Below are 26,482 nucleotides of genomic sequence, written 5' to 3' on the forward strand. Positions count from 1 at the left end.
CTGAAAAAAATGCATAATCTCATTGACAACCAGGGATATGCAAATTAAAACAATAATGAGACACTGTTACTCACCAGCTGATTAACAAAAATTAGAAGGCTCCATGTCACTCAGTACTTGGTGAGTACGGAGCAAAGAAGGACTCAATTGAGAACAGGAACATCAACTGAGAAAACCTTTCTGTAGAAGAATTTGGTGGTAACTGTTAAAATTAGCAACGCATATTATTTTACCTGGTTAATTCCACTTCTAGGAAAGTAGCCCACAGAAATTGCACGTGAACAAAACTTGCTTCAAGCACTCTAAGGAACAACCCAAAAGTGTAATCTATCAAGAAAAGAGTCGTTAATAATGTATGGGTCATCCTGTAGAAACTAATGTCTAGTTCCAGTCACTGAAAGAATGAGATAGTCTCATGTTCAGCCCTGATAAGATTCCATTATAGAGCAATTGATAAATGACCAAAAAAAACAGATTGCATAGAAGTATATTTGTGATTCCCTTTTATTAAAAAAAAAAAACCCAAACACACATAGCACAACCCCGCAGTGGCACACAGGCCTAAGCCACAAGCAGGCCTGTGTGAACACAGCAAGCATCAGGGAGAAGACAGCAAGCTGTGAGCCACAGGCTTTAATTAAATGGTCAGAGTATGCATGTTGTTTACTTTTTCCTCATTTTCACTTTTGAAACTTAAACAGAGATCACGCACACAACAAAGAGTAAAATAGGAAAGCCCCTCGGCCATCTACGTGGTGCTGGATCCTGCACAGCGGAGCCCCTGTGCCTAGGGCTCTCTAGCTCACACACAAAGTCCAGAAGGAAAGAAACCCTGCGCCAACCGACACACACACGATTCTTTATTTTCATTCCTGCCCATGGCCAGATCTTTGTGGAATTCATCATTATTTTCCATCTGCCAAGTAACAGAACTAGAGAGCACGGGGCTTCAAAACTATGTTCACTGCAGTCTTTTTAAAATAACATTTCAATATTGAAACAAAGCAGATTGGAGCGGAGGGCCTGAACTCTCTTACTCCAGTACAAAAAGCGGATTCCACCAACATTCCACACCCTGTCTATGCAGAGACAAAAGGTGGCCCAGACAGGTTTTCTTGGAATGCTTCTGTTACCCAAATCTCCCAAGGTGCCTGTTAAATCCTCAGCTACTTTCGGGTGACAACTGGGAATGTAGATGTAGATTGTGTAGCAACCCAAATGTTAAGGCCAAAGGTCAAAGGCCCAAAGTGTCACCTGGATGTTTGGCTTCCACATTGCAAAATAAAAAGTCAACATTTCCAAATACCCAGGTGTTCGATAGCGAGTGGAACGAACATCCCGAAGCTGTTCTCTGTGCCGGGTCCAACACTGTCCATGTGACAGTCCATACTCCTGTGACTTCCCTCCACTCAGAGCAGGGCCCATTCATCCAGGAAGACAGCCATCCTTTGTGGCCCTGGCCTGTGGAAAGCCACCCCAGGAACTACAGTTCCACACAGGCCAGCTGTCATTAAGATGCATAAAAAATCCCACCATCCCACCCAAGTCCCATTCCCAGCAGGCTTCCGGCTCCAAAACACCCCTTGCAAATGGGTCTGTACCAGCTGGGCTCCCCGTGTCGAGGACTGTGGCCCTCAGAGCAGCTGGTCATGCAGAAGTGAAGGCAAACACCTGTTAATGCTCAAACTCCACATCCACAGAGTTTGCTTTTCAGGAGGTGTCCAGACCACAGAGCCCGGCCACCTGATTCCCTGGGACCAGCAGCAGAAACCTTCCCTCCCCTTGGTACACAACTGCCAGGTCTCTCCAGAGGAGGTGGCAAGTGACCTGCAAAACACAAGGCTGCTCTCTTAGATGTTTGCTGCCTGCAGTGTTCTCAAGGTCGGTGACAGCAGGGCATCCATCACCTTTTGAACTTAACTCTAAAAATTGCATGACCTTCCTCAAAAAGCTAAGCAGGGAACTACAATATGATCTAACAATTCCACTCCTGGGTATACACCCAAGGGAACTGAAAGTGAGGACTCAAAACAGATTCTTCACCAAATATAGCACTACTCATGACTGCCAAAAGGCAGAAATGACCCAAGTGAAAATGCGGTATATCCACACAGTGGAATACTATTCAGCCATAAAAATGGAAGCTTTGAGTCAAGCTACAAATATGGATGACTTTGAACACAGTATGTGAAATAAGCCAGACACAAAAGCACCCCGGGTTTGCTCTCCATGGTACTCCTTGGGCCAAATGGTACTGACTTGCACTGTGATGATTCTGAGTTAGCTGTTAATGATGTTCTTATAAAATGTGGAACCTCCTTTGAAGGACGCAGTTTACCAAGAACACAAGCTAGAGGAGAAGAGCCGGGGTCCCACGGGGTACGGGACGGAGAACTTCCATCTACAAAAATGACACGGTGACAGAACCCATCCACCCCTTCAAGTTGTGGAAGGTCCCAGTGCCCTAAGGCACAGGAGGTACTTGGCAAAGGCACAACCCAAGGAACAATCAAGGCTGGATGAGGCCAACTTACCCCATGTCCTCCTCACAGAGGGCTCCGTCTGCAGCTAAAATGTCCCGGCCCAGAGGAACCTGGGTCAAGTACAAACCCACCAAGACAAGCTGAGCATCCTTGATTCCAATGCTCGGGACCAGACGTGCTTCAGAGTTAGGGTCCCTCCCTGCCCCAATTTTGGAATATTCATTGGAATATTCACATATTCATGAGGTGTCTTGGGGAGGGGACCCATGTCTAAACAAAAAAGCCATTTGTTTCCTATGCCTTACACACAAAACCTAAAGGTCATCTGATGCAGTATCAAACACAATGTTTGACCTTGACCATCATGAAGCTAGGTGGGGGGCTTCCCAACTACAGTGTCATGTCAGCTCTAAAAATATTTCAGATTTTAGGGCATTTTGGATCTTGGATTTGCAGATTAGGGATGTTCGACCTCTAAGCACATTAGTCTTGATTTTCTCCCTAAATGCACGTGCAGGGCTAGGGACACAGCTCTGTGGGAGCCTTGCCCAGCGTGTGGGCAAAACTCACGGCAGGTCAAACCTAAGCGTTACATCAAAAAAGTCATTCCAACAACGTCGGAGTAACTAACCTAGAAATCGGAAATTGACTAAGTGAGGCATCAAAAAGCACCAGTTTGGGGGTGATGGCAACGGAACACTGTTTTCAGCTGTCTCTCCTCAGATCTGAACCCCTCTTGGAGATGAACAGTCCGTACTCCATAAATCACTGCTCTCAGCTGAGGGGCTCTTTGGGAACTCAGGCCGTGGGCTTCGGTGGCTGTTCACAGTCATGTCGAGGGAGCATGTCTCTGTGCTCACTCCGGGTCTAAGCTCTTGTGCCCTGAGACTTGATGTCAGATGGGTTTCAGGAACCCCCTAGACCAAGTGGTTCCATGAATGAGGTTAGGGTTAGGGGTTAAGAGGTTAAGGGCCCACTAACTACCCCAGGTGTCTTCCTGCTTTCTGTGCTACGTCGCAGTAACTGTTCAGAGACTGTGAAATACCGTGCCATCAAGGTAACCTCTTCACTTAAAAAAAAACTCAGCGCTATTGTTTAAGATGAAAAATGGCTGGTGCCACATTACAGTTCCGCAATTAACTCAAGAGTTCTTGGAGCTGGAGGGGACCAGACGTTCTGTCCACCCTCCTCCCTTCAAGGTGTGGGAGCTGAGGCTGAGCTTGTAACGCGCTGGCCTCCAGGACAGACGTGCAGCCCAGGAGAAAGCCCAGAGCCGCGGTTGGAGTCAAGCGTTACGTTAAAAACTTACACATTAATAACATTCAACCAGCCCTGAGCACCGACTAGGAAAAATAATCATCTGACTCTTAATCACGGAGGGACAGCTCGGCGGGAGGTCCCTGATAAACAAGACCCAGCCACAGGACACAGAGTTCTGTGGGTCATTCTCACTAAGAGGAGCCAGCCGTCCGTCCGTCCGTCCGTCCGTCCGTCCGTTTCATAACTCTCTCTGACTTCGTTTTGTTTTTCGTTTTCCCTTCTCCCTTGGCTGGCCACATGCGCACCCCAGTCCAGAACAAGCTGCGGCTCGGCAGAGGAGGGCCGGGGGGGGGGCGGCGGGGCCATCAAAGCTCAGCCTCAGTTGATGGAAAAAGCAGATTGATTTTCCCAGGAAAAGCAAAAATCACAGAAATAACAAATGTTTGTTTGTGGGCACTTTCGGGTCTTTGTTTTCTGGGAAAAACAAACGCGGTGGAAGACTTAACCCTCAGCTTGTTCATTAAGTGGCTAAAAGGCAGGAGCAGGGGGGGACGTCAGGCCCTCCCCCTCAGCAAGGCCTCTCCTCTGGAGGAAGCCCCAGGGAAGACTGGGCTCCAGAAGGACGGGCTCCCGCAGGGCAAAGACCCCGGGGACGAAGAAAATACCAGGGGCTAACTCCACACTGGGGCCCACCCACCCCAAATGCTGTCCTGCTCAGGCCCTGACGAGGACCATGAGCCTGAAGCTGACCAGAGCCAGGCAGGCAGTTGGACAGGCCAGGGGGGGGGCCTAGCTCCAGGTGGGCGTCAGCCAGGGACCTCCCTGACTCCATGACCTGGGGACCTGGGGACCTGGGGACCTGGGGACCTGGGGCTGACGTCACATATCCCTTGGCAAGGATCACTTCAGGTAACAGACTTCACCAGGGGATGAGCATTCTCCCCTCCCTTCCCAGGTCCTAGAAGGGCCTCTGGAATTCTGAGTTTCCGGTATCCCCAAAATGAAAGTCCAGTGCCACCACTGTTGTGCAAACCAATCATCTGCCTTAGTCAGGCTCACCTCCCAGGCCACCCCATCCCTCGGCCACGGCCAGAGAAAAGTCCAGAGGGCAAGAAGCAGGCCCTCGCTGCCTCCAGCCAGGACTCCATGTTCCAAAGACGCAGTCCTCCTCTCTCTCGCTTTGTTTTCTCAAAAGCAAAATATACTCTAGACTTTCGTCCCACCTACTCAGATTCCATTTCTCTTTCCCTCCAGAAAAGGATCAAACGTGGACCAACAGAGAAGCCGTGGCCTCACATGTCCCCACCGGCCAGAGACACTCCGGAGGGTTCCTGGTTTTGCTTTGAGAACACAGGCGCTCTTCACTGAGAAGAAGGTTGTCATAAATAATCAAAGCTGAGCTGCACCTGTTAAAAATCAAGCAGCATTTCCTCATTAAGCCCCTAGTCTCCCAGCGTATTCGTAATCACTGATTCAGATCTGCAAAAAGCTCCTCACCCATAATGATGATGTGGGTCCCGTTTATTTTGAGACCAGGCATCTCTGGAGGCTCCTGGGCTCTCTTTGTGCTTATTTACAAGTCTGTCTTAATTGACAGAATTAGTTAGACACTGGGATTCTGACCACCATTCTGATGCTTAAATTATATTTAAATAAATGGTTGCAACTGCACCAACTATGTGAGTCTCAGCGAGCGCTTGGTGGTTAAGACAATCCCAGGAGCCACAATTTAATGGTTTAACTCTTCCTTTCTAAGCAGTACTGCCTAATGAAATCTTCGTCTACTTGTTATTAAAGAATTTTTTTTAAAGGGCCAATGTCCCAGACTCATGGTAGCTGATCTAAGGACTGAATTCAGAATGTAAGGACAAATCTCGCCACCACCTCCCGCCTTCACCAAGCAGGAGTCGTGGCAGAGGATGACAGCATTTCAACATCCAGAGGCTTCAAAGGCTAACACCACCCACCATCTACCTGCCTTTCACCCGTTTCACCCTAAACTGATCCCTACCTGCTCACAGAGATGGACTCGGGCTTTTCCCATTTTCCTCTGAGTTTTGGCTTCTAGGTGTCAATTTTTAAATGTTAAAACAAAAAGGCAAAAACTTTTGCACAATCAAATTATCCTTTAAAATGAAAACCTGTGGATGGCCTTTCAGAAAAGGACTCCCAGGCACTTTTAGGAAGGGGCTTTCGTAACCACGGCAGTGATGGAACAGGGGCTCGCATGCCATCAAGTGATGTTGAACAGGAAGGAGAGATGGTCCTACACGTCCCTCCACTGCCACCAAGAACTCCTCCCCCACCTGACTTAGGATGGCTCCAGACGGCTGCATCCCCTGACACCCAGGCTCACACTTACTTCTCACAGGGAGCCCAGTGGTCCCCACCACTCCAGGCGGTGGAGTGCTGGGATGCCACTTCCACGATGAGGTGACCAAAAGCCACGACTTCTGTGTTCCTCCACTCTGGCTCCTCGTCTGCTCACCCTGAGGACAGCACAGCAGCTGCCTTACAAAGAGTCCCAGGTGGCAAGGAGCTCTGGGCTGCCAACTTCTTGCAGGAAGCACATCTGACAACAGCCACATGGCAGACCCTTCCCAGGTGAGCCTTCAGGTGAGACCCCACCCTACGTGGGACCCGGCGTTCCGTGCTGGGAGGCACCAAGAGACAGAAGAACCCACCAGGCTGCACCTAGATTCCTGACCCTGGCAACTGAGATAACACTATTTAAAGTCCCTGTGTCCCGGGGTAATTTGTTACACAGCAACAGGTGACTAACGTGCCCACTCACATTCCAAAGGCACAAAGAATTTCATAATAAGGGTTCCTCGAGTCCTGCGTCTCGAAGTTCTGCTTCCATACCAAATAGAGATTCCATCGCTCTCCTTATGAGACACCCTTCCTTCCAACACAGCCCAAAACTCCTGCTGGATCTCCTTCATTCTTATCCTCCCAAGAGCGGCCACCACGGCTCCTTGCCTGCCCACTGGACACAGCATGCTCTCAGGTCGTGGGCCTCATCAGCATGGCCCCACCGCCAGCTCTCTCGTCTGCCTCCCTGCTGGACCAGGGGCTCTCTGAGCTGCAGCCACATCCTGGCCCCCGTAGCTTCCCCAGTGCCTAGGACAGTGTCTCACGCAGAGGGGCTCAACCAACCTTGGCTGGACAGATGAACCAGGACCCGGAGGAGCCTTTGCAGGCATCTGCAGGGCAAGGTCAGCCTTACCCCCGCTCCCTCCCATGAGCAATGATGTCAAATGTCAGGGCATCCTAGAATCCTCCAGAGGACAAATGACAGAGGCCTGCCTGTCATCTTCCAGAGCCGTTAGTGAACCATTTTTCACGTCCCGGCCTCTAGCCTGTTCCTATTAATGCAATCCTGCTCTCACAGGGCAACTCTACTTGAGACTTCTCAAATTCTGCGCCAGTTTAAGTTTTACAGACCATAAAGCATATAGAAAACAGACACTCAACTTTCGACCTTTTAGTTATTAAATTCTCCTCATATAAAAGAACAATGCAAATGGGGATTGTACTTTAAAATAACAGGCAAGTCCCGGGCAGTTTTTTTTAGATATCAAACACTGACACGATCCATTATGATAATCGCTGTTTGGTTTTTTTTGGTTGTTTTTTTTTTTTAATGTTCCTTCTAGTTCTTGCTAACTTTGGAGGGGTTTAAAAAATACACACTTAAGAAAGCTCAATCCTACCTTGTAGCCTCCAATGCGGTGTTCCTGCTTAAACTCCTTCCCATTCTTCAGCCACCTCATGGTGGGTGTTGGGCTCCCCCCAGCTGGACAGCGGAACTTGACCGTGTTGGCCGCAGGGACTGCGTGCAGTCTCTTCTCCATCTTCTCCGTGTTGGTCCAGTAGGGCGCCCCTGATTGGAAAGACAGTGTTACAATGCACATAGAAGGACAGCTTCATCTCCACCAGCCAACTCCAAACAGGTAAGAGCAATTCATCTTAGACAACAAGGATCTGATTTTTTTTTTAAATCTTTGAATAATATTTACATTAGGAAAATATTTTCAGCACTCAAATCCAGCTGGCCTAGCAGAAGGTCCCAGGAGGGACTGCTTATTGGTTTATGTCTATTAACGAGGGGAAAAAAAAAAGCATTCGAGGCACCTTCTCTCTCTCATGCTTGGTGCCAGAAAATAATTTCACATCAAGTCATATTTTTAAATGCTACTTTATAGTCACGGTAACAACACACGCAGTAACAACAGCACAGTCCTCCAAAAATATATCATTTTGGATCCTCACACCTTTTAAATGGCTACATACACACAATGGTAAAAGCTAGCTGTCCTCGAAAGCCCCAGAAACTTATCCAATAGAGCTGAACTTTAAAGGGTGATTGATATTATAAATTCCCATCCTATTGTGAGGAACTAATCTAAACAGGCATCATTAACGTCCCAGCTTTATCCGACAAAATACCTTATCACAAAACATATTTTAATAAAAAGGTTTTTTTCTTCTCCAATGGTGGTTCTGAACACCAGAATCCTACCAGCACACCTAAGCAGATAACTTGACAGGAGGCCACCAATAAATGTTATGGAAAGCTGTGCCCTCTGAGTGGCCCTCAAAGCCATAAATACGAGTAATTTTTTTAAACCCAAGAAAGGAGGTAAGTTTTCCAATTGCCATACATTTTATAAAAAGCCACGGCATCAATCCAGGATAAGCTATAAATTTTCTAAGCTGGCTAATAATGGCGAGGGATCATGGTTGACAGAAGGCTTCTCGTTTGTCAAGCAGCGTGTCTCTAAGAGTTTACATGTGTGATACCTTAACCCTCAGCAATCCAAGGGAACGGCTCTACAGTATTCCCTGTGCACAGGTGGGCAAACCGAGGCACTGAGCTGTTAAGTCATCTGCCAAAAGCCAGGAGGCTCAGAAAAGGTGTGGGCCAGAATTTGAACCCAAGCAGTCTGACGCCAGAGCCCACGGCTTTTAGCTGTGTTCTTTACTGCTTCCCCAGGGGTTAGAATCCATGTCTTCAACCACTGTGATATTTAAGACTGGCGTCCAGGGCAACTGGCCTGGCCTAAAGGCACACTCCTTCCTTTATTATCTTCCAGAACCTCCACTGAAATGTTGGACAGCAACTGAACTTTTCACACACGTTTCTGTCTTAGTAAACTGGTAACCTAAATCCATGCCCTTAAAGGGTCCATCAACAGGGCCTAGAATGTTCTCGAAGGACGATTCATAACTGTGCTGTTTTCTGATGAGGGTTCACCTGAGCAACAGCACCCACATTCCACAAGCCAGAGACAAAATGGCCCCAGGGAGGGCCTGGGTCCTGCCCGTACCTGGCAGTCTGCACTGCTCTACAGTGGCACGGCATGCCCCCACAGTAGCAATCACATAACTGAGCACCAAGACTCCCATGTCACAACTCGGAACTGGAATGGCTACATCCATGTATCCACCGCTCTTTGCCTCCCTTGCTCTTGAGAGGACTATGGAAGGTGGGGCCCAGACTCCTCACCAAGGCCACGCTGTGCCTTCATATCCTCTGGCACACTGAAGTGCCGAGGTCAGTGGGATTTAGGTGGCGAGATAGTACAGAGAGGGCAGAACCGTCCGGTGGGTCATCTTGCAGAACAGAGGCAGCGGGGAGGTCAGATGAGGGAGGCAAGAGATGGGCACGTTCTTTCCCTGGACCCCAACTGCATTTGGAACGAGCAGGCATCCCTGGCAGCCAGTGGGCTGGGTGTCCGGTGCCCATGACCACACGTATTCTTGTGAGAGTTCACAGGGCTCCTGGATCCCCATTTATTACAAGACCCCTGGGGCCAGGCATACACTGAACCAATTTCAATAATCTTTCATTTTCAAAGCTTCTACTTAGAAAAACCCATCCACAGCCACTGAAAAGAAACCTTTGAGAGCACAAAACAAATAAAGAGCTTTGTTGCTGCACAAAGACTTTTACAAATCTGACCTAAATGAAAAGCACACCTCATGCTGTCAGGTGTCTGAACTCACGTCATTTGTTTAAGTAAACACAATGGCCTATTCACGCGAATTAGCTAAATATTAATGTAGTAACTCTTTCAGAGAGCATCAATTACTGCTGAGCTTATCCCTTGGAATGTCTTTTTTTTCTTTTCTACATAAAAGAAATCAGCAGATATGTGCTCACATACCATTAGGCATGATTTTTATGTTCCCTAAAAGGTCAAAAAGTGGGATTTGGCTTAAGGATGGTGGAATGTTGATCTTTTCCACTCTTGCTGAGCTAAGCCACCAGAGAGGCTGTACCCAGCACAGGATAGCCCCTGACCACGCGGCCATGCAGACTGACCTGCCCCTCCACCTCCCGCCCTCCACTGGGGCCTTTGTCTTGGTGCCTAAGGAATGACTGCAGGTTAGGGGGAAAGAATTTTGCTGGAATTTCTGGCAGGTAGCCACTTCCCTGGGGTGAAATTTCAATCATCAAAACTATACCTATAAAATCTGCTCGTGCAAAACAGACGCCCAGCCATGCGTCAGGGTGTGGGCACCCGCTTCTCTGCGTCTGAGGCCCATGGTGGGTGGGGCACCATGAAATCCAATCACTGTAAGCAGGAACAGATCCCCTTATGGCTACGGCTCCATGCTGAGATTTCACAACGCTCCCTCAAGAACTGCAAGTCGTGACTCCACAGAAAGGCCCACGAGCCATGTTGTGCAAGGTGGCCTGGGTGTCCCGAGTGGCTGCCTCAAGCCCCTGCTGTTCACCTGACCAGCCTCGCTCTGGGGCCTGCTGACATCACACAGGCACAAGAGGCCCTGGAGGGAGGCTGAGTTCCTGAATTTCTTGAAAATGAGCCTGATGCTGGGAGGAAGGAACTGCTTTACGGGGCTGGGCTGTAGGTCAGGGGTAGAGCATCCGCCCAGCGCACAGGGACCACGGATTCAGTCCCAGCACCAAAAAATAATAATTACAGTGGCTCTTGCTGAAATAAACTAGCTTAAAGAAAATAGCAACACTGTAAGGACAGCCATACAGCATTCCCTTTAGCCTTGGTCCCCACAGCCTCTTCTCTCCTCAGTATTTCCGTCCATTTCTGCAGTCTAAGCAAATGCCAAAGAACCACGAGGCAGCTGCAGGGATGCAGCCGGGCACCAGGGACAGGCCAAAACCCAAAAGGCTGGACTCGAACAGCTTCACCAGCTTCATCTGGAGAAGGAATTGGCACAACCAGTTAAAAGAGTCAAAGGCAGAGACATCCTTGTACACAGCGGGTGACCAACTATCAACAACCTACTTAAAATGAACCCACAAGCCAAGGGCACCTTGGCTGAGTTCAAGTACGTGAGTATCTAGCGTCCACACCTCACGGGGCAGAACCCTGGGGGTGGACAAAGATGGGTTTCAAGTCATGAATTGTGGGGGAGCTGCAGCAAGACCACCAAAGGCACTCGACCTGAACTCCACCAGCCACCTGTAAGGATACCACTTGGCCTCGCCCATAGGCATGGCCCCTTCAGCACTGACCCCCTTGTACCTTCTGATGTCACATGTGGCAGAAGAGAAATGCTCTTAGTCACTGAATCCTAATGATGAGCAAATTAAAAGAACAATAAAGACCCAGCCACAAGGAACAAATAAAATCCCATCTTCAAGGGATAGCAGGCCACTCGTTACCGTTTGCCACACTGTGAGAGATCATGTCGAGTGGAATTTCACTTTCCCACAACAGAAGTGTCTTAGGATTGGGTGGTTGAAAAGGGACTCATAACCCCACAGAAACTCCCCCTCAACACAGCCCTGCCGTATGTCCCCACCCCGTGGTGAAGTGCATCTTTGCCTGGGCCACCGTGCGCTTCGGCACCAGGTGTCTCTCGTGTGTGTGCTGAGTAACGAGGGCGGAGGCCTGAATGCATCCTCCACCTGCAGAGTGGGCTCTCCAGAGCTGAAGGACGGGTGAACCGTGGCCTGACAAGCAGACAAAGACTGTTCCAAGGTTTAGCTCTAGAATTAGGAGTTGCTCTGATGGGGCCCCTGCCAGATCTAACATTCTTCCCAAGCGTGCTAGGCAGATACTGATTCTGTCAGTAAATGGGAGGATTAGAGGGGTCTTTTATTGACTCTGCAATTTAAACTTAATGAGAAACCATGGGCTACGGAGCCCATCCCCGCAAAAAACCTTTACATGTCCCCAATACGGACACCTAAGGTTCATGGTCTGCTCTCTCCCCAGAACCAAAAAGAGAGCACAGCCCAAGGTTTTAAAGGAAAAACATGGAATCATATTACAGAGCTGTACCAAAAGAGGCCTCAGCGACCATCTGGCCTGATGGCTGATGTGATCAGTGTCACCCAGAAAGGTTAAGTGATATGATCAAGGTCACACAGCCAGAGGCCCCACTGAGGCTAGCCCCAAGTCTCTGGCTCCCTGAGCAGTGCTCTCTCAACCACTCCCGACTGCCCTGTGAACTCTCCCATAGTAATTAAGTCAAAAGTTCAAGATTTATGTGGGCCATGGACGCTGATGACTGCCAACTGTATTTTTATTGATGCAAAAATAAAAACACACACACATACACGCAGCCAGTTCCAGCTCCTAGATTAAGTCACAAACTCCCTAAAGCCCCAGTAAGGCCTCTGCCCTAAGTCTATAATTAGGGCTTTTAAAAATATCACTAATCAGGACATTTGAATGCTCTAACCCCTGTGAGGGGAAACGTCACCAGCCTTGAACCCGCCTGGGGTTCATCTGTTTTCAGTCTGATGTGAACTTAGAGAAAGCCAATCTAACAGACGGTGGGGGTGTGAGCTGAGGGGAAGGTCTGTGGCTTCATTTGAGAAATCTCAACCAGCTCAAGGCCAATCAGAAACACATTTAAAAAAAAAAAAAAAACACAAACACAAACAAGTTACCCAAGTGAAATGAGTGGAGTCCACCAGGTGGCCAATCACCTGCAGGAAAACCCTCCAGCCTCTGCCTGTGTGTCTTGACCAGGGAGGTAGAGAAGCAAGTGTCCATCACTGTTAGCCTGAGATGAAATGCCCACGCCAACTTACTGATGAGCTTTCCATTACCAAGAATTTCCTAAAACAGCAGAGCGTGGTGGCGCATGCCTGTAATCCCAGCGGCTTGGGAGGCTGAGGCAGGAGGATCACAAGTTCAAAGCCAACCTCAGCAATGGTGAGATGCTAAGCAACTCAGTGAGACCCTGTCTTTAAATAAAATACAAAATAGGGCTGGGGATGTGGCTCGGTGGTCGAGTGCCCTGAATTCAATCCCTAGTACACTAGCCCCTGCCAAAAAAAAGAATTTTCAAAAACACAAGAGGCCTGAGGTCTCTGTTTCTTGGTTCCTCTCAACTCCTAGAAGTCAACACAACTAAGAAAGCTCCATTCACCAACCTAGAAATCATCCACCAAGTAAAATTCCCAATGAGAAAATGGCTCAGAACCGTTACCGTGGGCAGATTCATCAATGAAAAGAGTTTGGAATCTCAGGCCAAATACTTTTGTTTACCCCAGTGACTTAAAAAAAAAAAAAAAATCCCTTCTCTCTGACATGGAGTATGGGGCATCTGCTGGTCTCAACAGGAATGAAACCAAAATAGAAAATTACCTTGCCTCTCTCCATCTCCGGTCAATAGAAAGAACCCCTCCAGAGGGTAGAGTCTCAATGCAGCCATCTCGCATCTTGCCATCATGTCCCTCTGGCCAAACAATGGGCCTCAACTGTTGACAGTCATGACCTTCCCAGGAACTGAGTCTCAGGCTCTGAGAAACATTAATCACTTAAACCTAAGCTGGAGGTAATAAAAACCCCTTGAGCAAACCAGCATACACATTTACTTATCTGCTGCCAGGTAACCCATTAAGATCCCTAATACCTAGGGAAGGCAACGACTGGTTAAGTTATACTTTCCTATGCTAAGGCATAAATTCTGAACCTTTCAAAACCCTCAACCTGGATGCCTTTCAAAAACTAGCATTTGAAACTGTAACTTTCTGTCCAGAGAGAACGTGTTTCACTGACGGGCATGTATAGCTGCATTATTTCCTGGCAGCCGGCGTGTGATGACATCACAGGATTGCTCTGCTAGGGAAACATCTAGCGCTGGCAAGGTGTGAGGTCATCAGCTAGTCAGCTGCTAAAATATGACCAAAGAATGCCCTTTGTATCTGTGAAGGGAGAACTAGACTTAAAGAGGGGTGAGGGTTAGACCCACTAAGTCAGCCCCTGCCGGGTTTTCCAAATCATGTACAATGGTATGTTAATAGAGGCTGTATTATTTAAAAGGGTCTTATGGCCAATACATTTGAAAAAGCCTGGGAAAAAACAAAACTAACAGATGCTTTACTGTAGAACCCCTTAGGGCATGGATTATACTGTTGGACACTGTACATCTCCAAGAAAGGGTTACGGCATGCAACATTTCTAAAATTTCAAAACAACTCACTTGGCAGAGAATCATTTGGAACCAGGGTTCCAAGGTATGGTCTTTGAGAAACACTGGCTTATTTCCTTCATGTATGGAGCAGAACCTGCACATCACTCTGTTTTTAATATGATCCATAAAAGATGTACATAAGGCCTGTAATTCCACAAAATATTCACTCAACCTCCAGGGAGGTTCTGCCCTCGAGAAGCCAGCAGTCTACTGAGAAAGGCAGGCTCAAGGTGTTAGGTCTTATCACACAAGATGCAATAAGGGACTGGGGTTGGGGCTCAGCAGTAGAGCGCCCACCTAGCATGGGCAAGGCCCTGGGTTCGATCCTCAGCACCACATAAAAATTAATTAATTAATTAAAGGTATTGCATCCAGCTACAACTAAAAAGAAAAAAAAAAAAAAGATGCAATAAAACAGAAAACGAGCCACTTGTTCTGCCTGTGTAAACACAAAGTCCCCCTCAGAGGAGCCCACTTTGGGACTGGATCAGAGCTGGGTTAAAAGTTAGGAGCAACCTGGATACTGCAGAACATTCCAATAAAAATCAAGCAACACCTTGGTCTTAATGGATACCAGTTTCATGTACAAAATTCAGCACTCCTGCCTTAATTTTTCTTTTCTTTTCTTTTTTTTTTCTCTTTCCAATGCCGGGGCGGAGCCCAGGTCCTCACCTTGGTTGGGCTGTCATAGCTGGCTACCCCCGCCTGCACCTACCAGGCCTCTCCCAGGAGGCTACCTTTCCTTCTCACAGCTGAGCACCGACACTGGATGAGCACTAACGCACCCATCAACGTAGGCATCAAAACAGAATAACCCGCCCCACGTTTCTCAAGCTTGAAGACAGAGAACTAAACATGCAATGTCTTAATCCAGAAAGAGACAAAAATCTCCCCAGCAAAGCCCCAAAATGTCACTGTCAGCAGTCAGCAGAAGTTCATTTGTGAACTTCACTAGGGGAACATTCAAGCCACCCCACGTGGCATCTCCCAGGCAATCAGAGGGCACCGGGGAATCAATCTGGACACCCGGGTGTTTCCAGGTGGCTGGAAATGCTGAGAATTCTGCGCTTCTGCAATTTTCCCTATTAATCAGGTCAGGCATTTGACACTTGAGGTGGCAAAAAACTGTTTTAATGGCAACATCCCTTTCCCGCCTTGCCAATGACCCCAGCCACGGCATTCCTCTGTCCACACAGGCCACAGCTGCTTAATCTCGGCCGCCCCAGGCTGCACCTGTGAATCAGACCAGCCTAATCACACTAACAGATGGCAGAGGCCACGCAGCCAGCTAAGAGCTGCTATCACTTTAAATAGCATCTAATGTTTCACAGGCACAAACAGAGGCCCTCGCGGGGGTAGCACCTCCAGGGACAGCTAAAACTCGCCCTTCACCACCACAGAGTGCCCATCTCAGGGCCAGAGTGGTGTCATTCGAGAGTCAATTACAAAAACCCCCGGGTGCAAGGTGAAAAAAGCCAGGCACATGCTCCCTCGCTGGCACCCACCGGACAGCTCTGTGCCTGGCCCTTCCCGGACCCTGGGCAGCTGGCTCGTGGTCACGGTGGAAACCCAGAGGTCTGCTGAGCCCTCAGAGGGAGGATGCATGCCCAGCCTGCTCTACCTGCTGTCGCACTCACTGCTTCACGTGGACTGTGGCGGTGAGCTATCTGGCAGGGCACCTGACCAGCAGGACCACACAGTTGGCAGGCAAGCCAGCCAAACCAAGCCGGGGGAATCTGATGTCCCAGTCGGCAGCAAAGGCGCCCACATGCAGTATCACTGCCGAGCTACAGACAACTGCACGAACGTGCTCACTCCACCCCAGTGTGAGCCCGGGATGCCCACGGGCAACAGGCCTATGACCCACTCCAGCGCTGCCTTCTGCTCCTGAGTCAGGTTTTGCAGATCAATAAAAGGAGAAGTGCTCTCCACGGACTGCGACCCGCGGCACCAGCCAGGGCCACTCACAGCCCCTGACTCTTGGCCTCCAGCTCCAAACCAGAGCCAAGCAACTAAAGAGGCCAGTGGTATGCTGGGCTGTGTCAGTGTTTTTGTATTAAACCATGCCCCCGGAAAAGGCCAGTACGAATCACAGCATATGACATTTTTACTCGCCTCATTACCCAGTTTCACAACAAAATGGCTCATGGCAAACTCTTGTCCAAGGCAGATCTGCACGTGCAAATCCTAAGCCAGTGGATCTCACAGTTCCATGTGCATCAGAATCACACCCAGCTTCTACTTCAGTGAGTCTGAGAAGGTGCCTGAGAATCTGCATTTCCAACAAGCCCCTCCACCCGCAGTGATACTGATGCTGTGGGCCCGGAACAGCACTTTGAGAACCACTGCCCTAAGCTTCCTCTTGCCTAAAAGTAAAAACTCTTATCAACCAAAACATTTCCCTTTTTCCCCAAGCAACTGGGGGACTCAGGGACAAATCCAAACCCTCACTTAAGTACCACATTTTTCCCAGGTGCCTAAGATCTATTGTTTCTTCTTCCTTTAAAAAGCCCTGGACTAAATAAGAGACTTTTCAACAAATGGTACTGGCCCACCTGAACATCCATCCACAGGCAAAATATCAGACTGAGACCTCACAAAACTTAATTTAAAATAGATCATGACTGTGATCTAAATGTAAAACAGGAAACTACAAAACTCCTAGGAGAGAACACCAGAGCTGACCTTGCTGTGGCCTTCTAGATAGCAACACCCAGAGCACAACAATCCACAGAGAGCGGATAAGCTGTGCTTCATCATGCAAATTGAAGATTTTTGTGCTGTGAGAGCTGCTCAAAGGAATGAAAAGACAAGCCACAGACTGGGAGAAAATATTTGCAAAAATACACAGGACTGCTATCCAAAATACACAAAGAACTCTCAAAACTCAACAATAAGAAAACAAACAACCCAATTAAAAAACGAGCCAAAGGTCTTAGCAGGCACCTCACCAAAGAAGATGCAGGGATGGCAATTAAGCACCTACAAAAGGTGCTTCACATGGCTCATCCTGAGGGAATGCAAATAAGAACAACAGAGAGACCACAACCACCTCCTTGAAAGGCCAAAATCAGAGCACAGACCGCATCAAAAGCTGGCAAGGATCTGGAAAGCAAGATGGCGCAGCCCCTCTGGAAGGTGTGCGGTGGCTTCCCACAAACCTGGGCGCACTCTTTCTGCATCATCTAACAATTGCAGCACCCATGGCGATTACCTAGGAGAGCTATGAATGTGCATCTCCACAAAACCTGCCTCCGAGTTTGCAGCAGCTTTATTCCTAGGTGGAGGCCACCGAGCCACCCTAGGGCAGGTGAGTGGGTCAGTAACTGAGGCCCATCTGAACTACGGAACAGCATCAGCGCCAAAAAGAAAGGAGCAGTCAGGACATGGAGACGAGGAGGAAGCCCAAGCACACCGCTGGACGAAGAGGCCAAGCTGAAGTGTGCGTCCCCAACACAGGACATCCTGGAAAGGGCAGAGCCACAGGGACAGTACAAAGGCCAGGGTTGCCTGGTGGGCACAGCGGATTGCTCTGCATGACACCAATGGTGGACACGTGTGCTCGGACACTCGTCCTAACTCAGAGTGCACAAGACCAAGAGGGACCCTGAGGTGAACTACGGGCTTCGGGTGATGACGACAAAACTGCTCCTTAAAAAGTCAGTTTTTCAAAAAAAACTAATTGTTTTATTATTTAGGCCCTGGTTAAATTAACTGACAAAATCGTCTGGAGACAGTGCAGTCTATACCACCCAAGCAAAGAACTCCAGGACCATCACTGTGGGACGCTCCAGCCGGGTCAACGCAGAACGCAACCGATGCTACCTAGTCTTTACAGGAGCACTGTGCAAATGTCAACTCATTCACGCCTCCTAACCACCTGGAAGACATTATCATTGTTACTATTCCCATTTTACAGCCCAAGAAACTGAGGCGCAGGTGTTCAATGGGGAACTGAGATGCGGCAGGTAAAGCAGGACTCAGACCCAGGCTGTCCAGCCCCGAGAGGCCAGTCGCGTTCCTACCACCAAGTAAAAGGGGCCCTCTGGGGTCAGCGCTCAGTGTGAACTGCCTCAAAACAAGCAAACACCACCTGGCCCCTCTCCTGTCCCTGCCTACCACACGAGGCCCTCATCTGGGAAAGCCAGGGCTTCTCAGCTGTGGCGCACGCCGTGGCGCACTGACCAGATGGGTCTCTGCGGTCCCAGCAGCAAACCTGGCCCCGCCTGTGAGATGCCACTTGTGCCCCTCCCCCAGTGACAACCAGACATTGACAGAGGTCCCAGGGAGAGGGACAGGCAGTTACCCTTGGTCAAGAGTCACTGGGTGAAGCCAGGCACCGTGGATAGCCATGGAGATGACCAAGGCGGGTGTGGCCGGTCTCGGAACAGTGAGAAACGGAACGAGAAAAGAAAGCCACGAGAAAGGCAGCCGCTGTCTCCACAGAGTGGACAGACACAGAAGAAAGGACGAGCGGTGGTGAAGGGGGGACAGTGACACGGTTTATTCTCAGGTTTGAAAGTTAGGACAGCAGACACACTAGACAGCAAGAGCCGCGGGGCCCAGCGCGGACAAGGACACGGTGGCGGTGGGGGTCGGAGCTCCCAGCGCTCCTCTCTCGGGCCTCGGGGCAGCGGCTACTTACTCTTGTTGTTACTGCTCTCACTGACCAAGTCTTCAGAGGCGTCTGTGTCGTCCTCGTCATCTCCGGACGAGAGGGCATCTGTATGCAAGAGAACAGATCCAGGCCTGTGTTTCTGCCCAGCCAAGGGCCGCCATCACCGCCGCCAGTGCGCAGGGCTGAGCTCACCACCCAGGAACCACCAAGCCTGAGACCACGTTCGGTTGCTTTTAATGGTTTAAAGGGTCCCTCTGGAAGGACAGTGGGTCTCTGTTGGGATTCTCGACGCCTCCTGCTCCCGTGCTATTTAAACACACCGTCAGATTGGATCTACTGGAACTGGATTTTAAGCTTCTAACAACATTCGAGTCCCCAGCAGATTTACTGATTATGTTACAGCCAACGATTTCTTTCCTCCCCAAGAGAACTTTTCAGCATGTGGGGACCCCTTCCAGAAAGAAATGGGTCCCTAACAAAACGTGATCCCTGTGTGGCCCTTCTCGTCATTAGCATTCTGAGAGAGGAACTTTAAACTTCACAGAGAACTTCAACCTTGGCCCTAAAGGGGGCTTGTTCGGTTCCCCACCTTACATGGAAAGAAAGCTGAGAGGAACTCATATTTTAATAAAGGAACCGGAAATTTGGAGCTTCCGTAGTTCAGTCCAATCTTCAAAATGCCAAAGATGTTGGTGGCATAAAGAGAAACAAGACTTATTAACATTAAAAGTGTGCTGTCTTAAAATGTTGCCTTGCACACAAGATCTCGGTCATTCATAATGATGGGCCTCTCAGAGGACCAGGTCCTTCCATAAGAATTTCAAAAATGGGTCATCCAGGTGGGGTGGCATGCACCTATAGTCCCAGCTACTCAGGAGGCTGAGGCAGGAGGGTCACTTGAGCCCAGGAGTTCAAGACTAGCCTGAATAACACAGCAAGACCCTATCTCAAAAAGTAAACAAATAATTTTTTAAAAACTGATCAATAACAAACTCTGAAGCTGTGTGCCCCGCAGCCAGCCAACTAGCAGATGTCACTATGATTTCACTAGACAAAAAAAAAAGTTAAAAAATCAACTTTAACCAGAAAACAGCCAGAGAAGAGGGCGCAGCCTGCAGGCCAACTCACCTGTGACATTCACCATGAAGTACCAAGTTGCACTGTCTACAGTCCTAGCGGCAGTACAAGCATAGAGGCCGGAGTCTCTAGGTGTGGCGCCTTTGACCTGCAAGTACTCCCCAATAAGCACTGTCCTATTGCTGGGCCCCAAGTGAACCCCATCCTTAGTCCAACTGATCACGGCGGCATCTTTCAACAGGCATCGCAGCTCTAGCGCCTCCCCTGGCGCGGCCACATACACTTCTGGTTGGGAGATTTGGTATTTGGTTGGTGGCTCTGCAGAAAGTGGGAGAGAGAGACAGAGACAGATGGGACAGAGCGGGAGGAGAGAACGTCCAACAAAGGTCAGTGAGGCCCTCCGTTCCAGGAGAAGCCGTTCCTGTTTGACAAATGGCCCCAGGAGGCGTCTATCTCTCCCCGCACCCCAAGAAGCCAGGAAGCAGCCCACACTCAAGGGTAGACTGAGGCAGACTGAGCCCCGAAACAGCAGCCAGAGGAAGTGCCCAACAGAGCTGCCCCGCCTCCATTTCCTCATGGTGAAGGTCTTCAGAAGCAAACCAGAACCCAGCCAGGGAGGATGTGCCACAGGACCGTGCCGAAGCTGACCACCAACCTGAAGCCTGCTCCCCCTGGGAAAGCCCATTACCGTGGCACTTCCCGTGTGTAAGAGAGTCGCTGGCTCTTACCAATGCGTTGATTCGACAGGACTATGTGCGTGTTCTCCCTCCTTCTTTTACTTATCTATTTATTTGTGCCACACTTGGCCTCTGGTTATAAAACCAAGTTCCTTAAAATGAAATGCCTCAAATTCAAGGGAAACCAACCGTCCCATGCAGAGCTATCGGGCACAGAGCTATTGCTGGTCAGGAGTGTGCTGGGCTAGGCTGGGACATGCCCAGAGGCCTTGAGACAAAACTAAAAGAGCAGAATGTCCACGGCTGAGAGCGGGTCTGTGCCACACTGACCCTGGACGCCTCTTATTCCATGTCACATGGCCCAACCCCACCTGCCACCAACCCTACCCCACTCATCCAGGTCCTCAGCCTCCCGGCTTCTGTGCCTCTCTCTTCTTTGGGGATATCCCTTCCTCTCTCTCATCCCTGTTCAACCCGACTCTCCTTCAAGCCCAGATCAAGGGCCCTCTGCAGAAGTCCTGGATCAGTCACCTGGCCAGAGGGAAGTGGCCCTGCCCCCTCATTGTACACCTGCCCGCCTTCTCAGCTCCTGGGATGTACATATTTCTTATGAGTACGTCCCGCCTCCCCGAGGACACACAAAGCTGCCAGAGAGGGGACACAGGTCTTGGGGATCAGTGTGTCCTCCACTCATCCTAGGGCCTGTGGCATACACAGGGACAGCAGGACTGAGCATCATCACAGCCCCCAGAGACACAGGGCAAGATGGAACAGACCCAAGAGGATCCAACCCACATTAACTTCCCCAAAGGAGGAGGGAGGAAGCTGCTGGCCTCTAAGAACAGCCAAGGCCACCAGGGGTTGGCCACGAGGTCCATGAAGCGAGCTTTCATCCCCGCAGCGAGGGCTGTGAATGGTACACAGAGCCCCAGGCCTGGAAAACACAAAGCCTCCTTCCCAGCACTGGACGGCTCCAAAGCTGGGCGGCGTCACAAGGCAATTGTTTTGCCCAGAGTCCACTCAGGACAAATCTCCCACATGACTGAGATACAGTCAGTCCACGCCTTAGTCCTCACTCCCAAGAAGCATCTGATCCACGAACCGCGGCCACCACAACCAGCCAACCTGGGGACCCTGGCCTTCCATGGGGCCCCACCAAGAGGGGCCCAAATGTTTAACAGACTGGAACACAAGGGGTCCGGGGGACACAGTCAAAGACCCCGACATGGTGCAGAGAGAGCCCCACTGGCAGGCGGGCTTCCTTTCAAAGGCCTGTTTTCCTCACGCACAGCTACTTATTGAACACCCCCGGGGGCCACGTTTTGTTCTGGACTCTCAGGAAGCAACACAGGAACCTGCCCTTGTGGGGCTTCCACTGGGGTGGGGGTGACAGAGGGGAAATATAAATCTACAAAAGAATATAAAGTGTGCGAGGTGGCCTTCAGCAGGGGGAAAGAACACAGCAAGACAGCGGCCCACACAGAAGTGGCGGGTGAGGGCTCCATCCGTGGCAGGAACTGGCCAGCGGTGGTCCAGGGGCCAAGCCAGCCGCGGCCTGCTTTTGTAAACAGTGTGCCTGGAGCCCGGCCACGCTCACAGGCTCTGCACTGCCCGGGCGGCTTCTGTGGTGCAGGGCAGAGCCGAGTCCTCGCACGGAGAGACCCGTGGCCTGCAGGTTCAGCTCCTGTGAAGGGAGACGATCAGAGAAGCTCCCCCAGGAGCGGCCACTTGGGCTGAGAAGCAAAGGACAAAGGGAAAGATGTTGGGAACCTGGTTGGAAGGTTCTCAGATGGGATCTTCCAGGACGGCAGGTCAGGAGGCAGCTGAACTGAGGCACTAACAGAAACGCTCAGAAGTCGGGACCCTGAGCAGAAAAGGGAGAGGAAGAGAACTATGGGAGGGACGGCAGACCACCTGTCACTCCACTCCCTGGGCCAGGTGTGGTAGTGTGTGCCTGTACTCCCAGCTACAGCCACTCAGGAGGCTGAGGTAGGAGGACTGCAAGTAAGAGGCCAGCCTAAGTAACTTAGACCCTGCCTCAAAAAAATAGAAAAAGAATGTTCTGGAATTTGCTTTCCTCTGAGCCAGAATGTGTCATCAAGGATTCCTGAGCAGGGAAGCAGCTGGGTCAAATCACAAAACTTCCCTCCTTGAAAGGAGAGGCGACAGACCCTCGTAGCCCATCTGCTCTGTCCTGTCCCTCAGATAAGGGGAGGCCACGGGCCTACTCCATGTCATAGAATGCTCGCAGACGACATCAGAGGGAAGAAAGATAAGCAAGGCATTTGCGATTACAGAAAAATCCCTCTCCTGAGAAAATACCATTATGATTTCTCAGCTTTTAAGATAGGAAACTCAGTTTTGAGAATCCCTTCCTTCACGTGAACTCAATGAACCACAAAGTCTTACTGAAACCAGGGGTGTCCCCATTACTGGAACAATGTCACCAAAACACATCCCCACCTGCCAGTTAAGCAAGGTCAGAGAATATTACTCAGCAATGAGAGAGAATAAAATCATGGCATTTGCAGGTAAATGGATGGAGTTAGAGAAGATAATGCGAAGTGAAGTTGGCCAATCCCAAATAACCAATGCTAAATTTTTCCTTGATAAAAGATAGGGAGAGGGGGCATGGGAGGAATAGACGAACTCTAGATAGGGCAGAGGGGTTGGAGGGGAAGGGAGGGGCCCTGGGGTTATAAATGATGGTGGAATGTGATGATCATTATTATCCAAAGTACATGTATGAAGAAACGAATTGGTGTGAATATACTTTGTGTACAACCAGAGACATGAAAAACTGTGCTCTATATGTGTAATAAGAACTGTAATGCATTCCACTGTCATATAATAAATAAAAAAATAAAAACAAAACAAGGGACAGAGTCTTGTTCTGGGTTGGACACAAGATGATTGGTTCTGGGGTGCTACCCTGGGGGCAAAGAAGATGACACCCTAGGACTCTCCATCCAGCCACAGGCTCCCCAATGAAGAGCAGGGGTGCCCAAATATCCAGCCACTATTTGTGAGGCTCCAGGGAGGCTCCTCGTGTGGACCTGACCTTCCAACTATAACCCACAAAAGTGGATGACAGCACATCACGGTTACCCTCCAGAGACATTTGCCACGACTAGGAACACCAGTGTTCAAAGGACAGAGAACCTCTGGATTCTACATCAAGACACAAAGCGACTTCAGGCTGGGCTCCCATCTCTGTGGACAGTTAGGGTGTCTTCAGGTACCAAAAATGGATCTTATTTCCATTAAACCCAGGTCAAAACTGTCATCCATTTTCCAGTGACATCATGAACCACAAGCACAGTAAACTCTCTCTGCTGAACGCATCAGTAAGACAATGATGTTTATCCATAAAATAGAGCCGTGACAACTTTAAAGGCAAACTCAGAAGACACCCCTCCTCCTCCCTGAGCTAGGCAACAGGCCCTCCCACCTGGAGGTCTGCAGTGTTTGCCACACCCCTGGGCTTCCCAGGCAGACTCCAGCACAGGCTAGAAGAAGAGAGGATACATGAAGAAAGGCACAGGAAGGGGACAGCAGGAGGGACAGGCTGAAGCTGTAAGGAGAGGGGAGGGCCAGAATGCCAACCAGTGACCCAGCTCGCGGGTCCCTGCCCAGGGACACACAGTAGAGACCACACAGCTGGCCCCGCTGAAGCAACCCTGTCCCTGTCCTGCCTTAAGGCCATTTGCTTTCTTGGGGCTTTGGCTTCTGTGTGTGAATGCTTCAGGTGGCCTCAGAGCCCACTCCCTCTAAGTAGCGTGCCCAAATCCCCTCATGCTGCTCTGGGAGTGGCCAACACAATCTGCTCATCTGCTGGGACCAGAAGTGCGTGCCTGCCACACCCCACCTGCCACCCCAACCTGGACTGCCCGCCACTAACGCGGGCCACTCCCTCCCTGACTCCGCCTCGCTGCACGGCCTGCTCTGTGAAATATGACAGTTGACACAGGGCAAGGAGCTCCCTGGGAAATCTAAACAGTGCCTTTTATAGCAATATTAACATTTCCTGGATTTGGTGTTTCTGATGCTGCAGCACACGGTTCACCTCTCCCAAGCCTCACAGCCTCACCTTGAGCCTCTGTCCTGCCAAAATGCAACACAGAGAAGGTTCCAGAAGCCACTCTGCTCACACCAAATGCTCTTCCAGGGGGTTCCACAGACAGAAGGCTTGTCCCCACATAGTTTCCGTAATATAAACTGAAATTCAAAAAGGAGCAAGCAAGCAAGCAAGCTGGGATGAACCCTGGGCATTCTTTGTCATGTTACCTAAAACTGCTCAACAAACAAGGTGACAAGTTTACTTTCTGGGCGGGCTCGGCGCTCTGGCTTCCACCTGCTGCCAGCGCACGGGCACCAGGCACTGCTGCCCAGGAGCGGGGACTGGGTGGCCTTCTCCCCCAGCTTCCAACGCTGGAGAAGCTGGCAGCTGGTTCAGCTGGGGCGGCCTCAACAGGTAGGCTGCTCTGAGAGTCAGAAAGAGCGAGGGAAACGTCCCCAAGAGTCACCCACACGGGCCTGTGACTCCTGCCCTCCCCAAGAACTCCCTCAGTCCCGTGCTCCTCAAAAATTCCAATGGAAATTGGAAATAAGGGGTCTCCAAGCAGGGAGAGGGACACTGAGGCAGGGTCTGCATGACTCTCCCAGGCCCTCAGCAGATCCAGGGAGAGGTCCTGACCTGTGGGTGAGACATCATACTGATGTCACCTGTGACAAGCTCTGTAGGTAAATGAAGGGGCGGGGCCTTGCTGCAGGTGAAGGCAGCCCCAGGAGGGGGAACCCTGCCCAAGCGGCTGCCCCTCCGCCCAGCTGAATCCTCCCCAGCCCAGCGGGAGGACATGCTGTGTGGACAGGGGAAGCTGCGTGGCCCCACCTCCCGTTGCCGGTCCAGCTACAGCCGCACCCAGACTGTCACTTCTCATCAAGCCTGCCCATGAACTTCTCCCCGGTGGTTTCTGAAGTGGCGCCCAAACGCCAACAGAAACAGATGGGAGCCCCGGCCTGCCTTGTCCAGCCATCCCAAGGGGACGCTCTGTGGTCTTAAACTTCTGGGGAAAGAAGAGCAGCCTGTGCCAACAGGACAACTAACCACACTCCACTGTCACCAAGAAAGCTGTTTCTGGGGCGTCCCCAGCATGGCGCCTTTTCAAGTGTCTACAGGATCCAGTTTCAAGGACACATAGGGTCCCGGGAACAGGCCCCTCCAAGGGCTCCTCCCTACGGGGTCATCCAGTCCCCGCGCATTCCCCACAAAGAGGAAGACAGGGAGGGGAGAGGAGTCCTTGAACACAGAGCTGTCGAGCAGGAGGAGGGAAAAGGGGCAGAGGAGGGGGCGAAGAGAGAAGAGAGGACAGAAGAAAGGGAGAAGGAGCTGATGGGTGGGGACGGGGGGGGGGGCTAGCGGGCGTGGCGGCTGTCCTGTCATGTCCTCTTGGGGCTAAACCCATCCGCACCTCCAGGCAGGGCTCAGGCCCACGAGCCCTGTCCCCCGGGACATCTGCAGCAAAAATAGTAAGGCCTTGGGCTCCTGGTGCCCTCCCAGACGTTCTGTCACCTGGTACAAGACAAACGCGACGCTGAGGGACTGCCAGAATCGACAGCAACACACGGGATCAAGCTGTAAAAGTCACTGCAAAAAGCCACAGCACATGCAGGTGGGGGCAGAGGTCCCCCATCCAGTTGGCCTGCACCAGGTCCCTGGCCCCAGGCCATGCCAGGGTCCTAGTGAGACGCTTCAGCTGGACGACGCCCAGTTCTCTGTCCACAGGATCAGAAACCCCCTCGCGCGGCACAACTGCAATATTTCCACAACTGTGAAATGAGGGAATCCAAACAGACAAACAGACACCTGGCATGGGCAGCCTGGTTTTTTAGAAACCCAGAGCTGTTTAGCAAGATCTGGGGCTTTGGAAGAGCCCAGCTCG

At 50.5% G+C, this 26,482-nt stretch overlaps 1 protein-coding gene across 16 annotated transcripts in view; it reads right to left on the bottom strand.

The window, feature by feature from the left end:
- Fgfr2 (fibroblast growth factor receptor 2) overlaps positions 1-26,482 on the bottom strand; it is a 99,396-nt gene that overhangs the window by 54,453 nt on the left and 18,461 nt on the right. For 7 of the 16 annotated variants that reach the window (XM_058581351.1, XM_058581350.1, XM_046449837.2 and 4 more), the window contains 3 exons: positions 19,915-20,181; positions 18,814-18,891; positions 7,460-7,629 (listed from right to left, as the gene is read on the bottom strand). In XM_058581351.1, coding sequence (XP_058437334.1) covers positions 7,460-7,629; positions 18,814-18,891; positions 19,915-20,181 — 515 coding nt within the window. The remainder of the gene's footprint in view (positions 1-7,459; positions 7,630-18,813; positions 18,892-19,914; positions 20,182-26,482) is intronic. The other 9 variants (XM_058581360.1, XM_058581359.1, XM_058581356.1 and 6 more) reach the window with 2 other exon arrangements.

This window comes from Marmota monax, unplaced genomic scaffold, assembly GCF_021218885.2.
Source record: "Marmota monax isolate L192 unplaced genomic scaffold, Marmota_monax_Labrador192_F-V1.1 WCK01_AAM20220418_F8-fsc00004, whole genome shotgun sequence".
Taxonomy (NCBI): Eukaryota; Metazoa; Chordata; class Mammalia; order Rodentia; family Sciuridae; genus Marmota; species Marmota monax.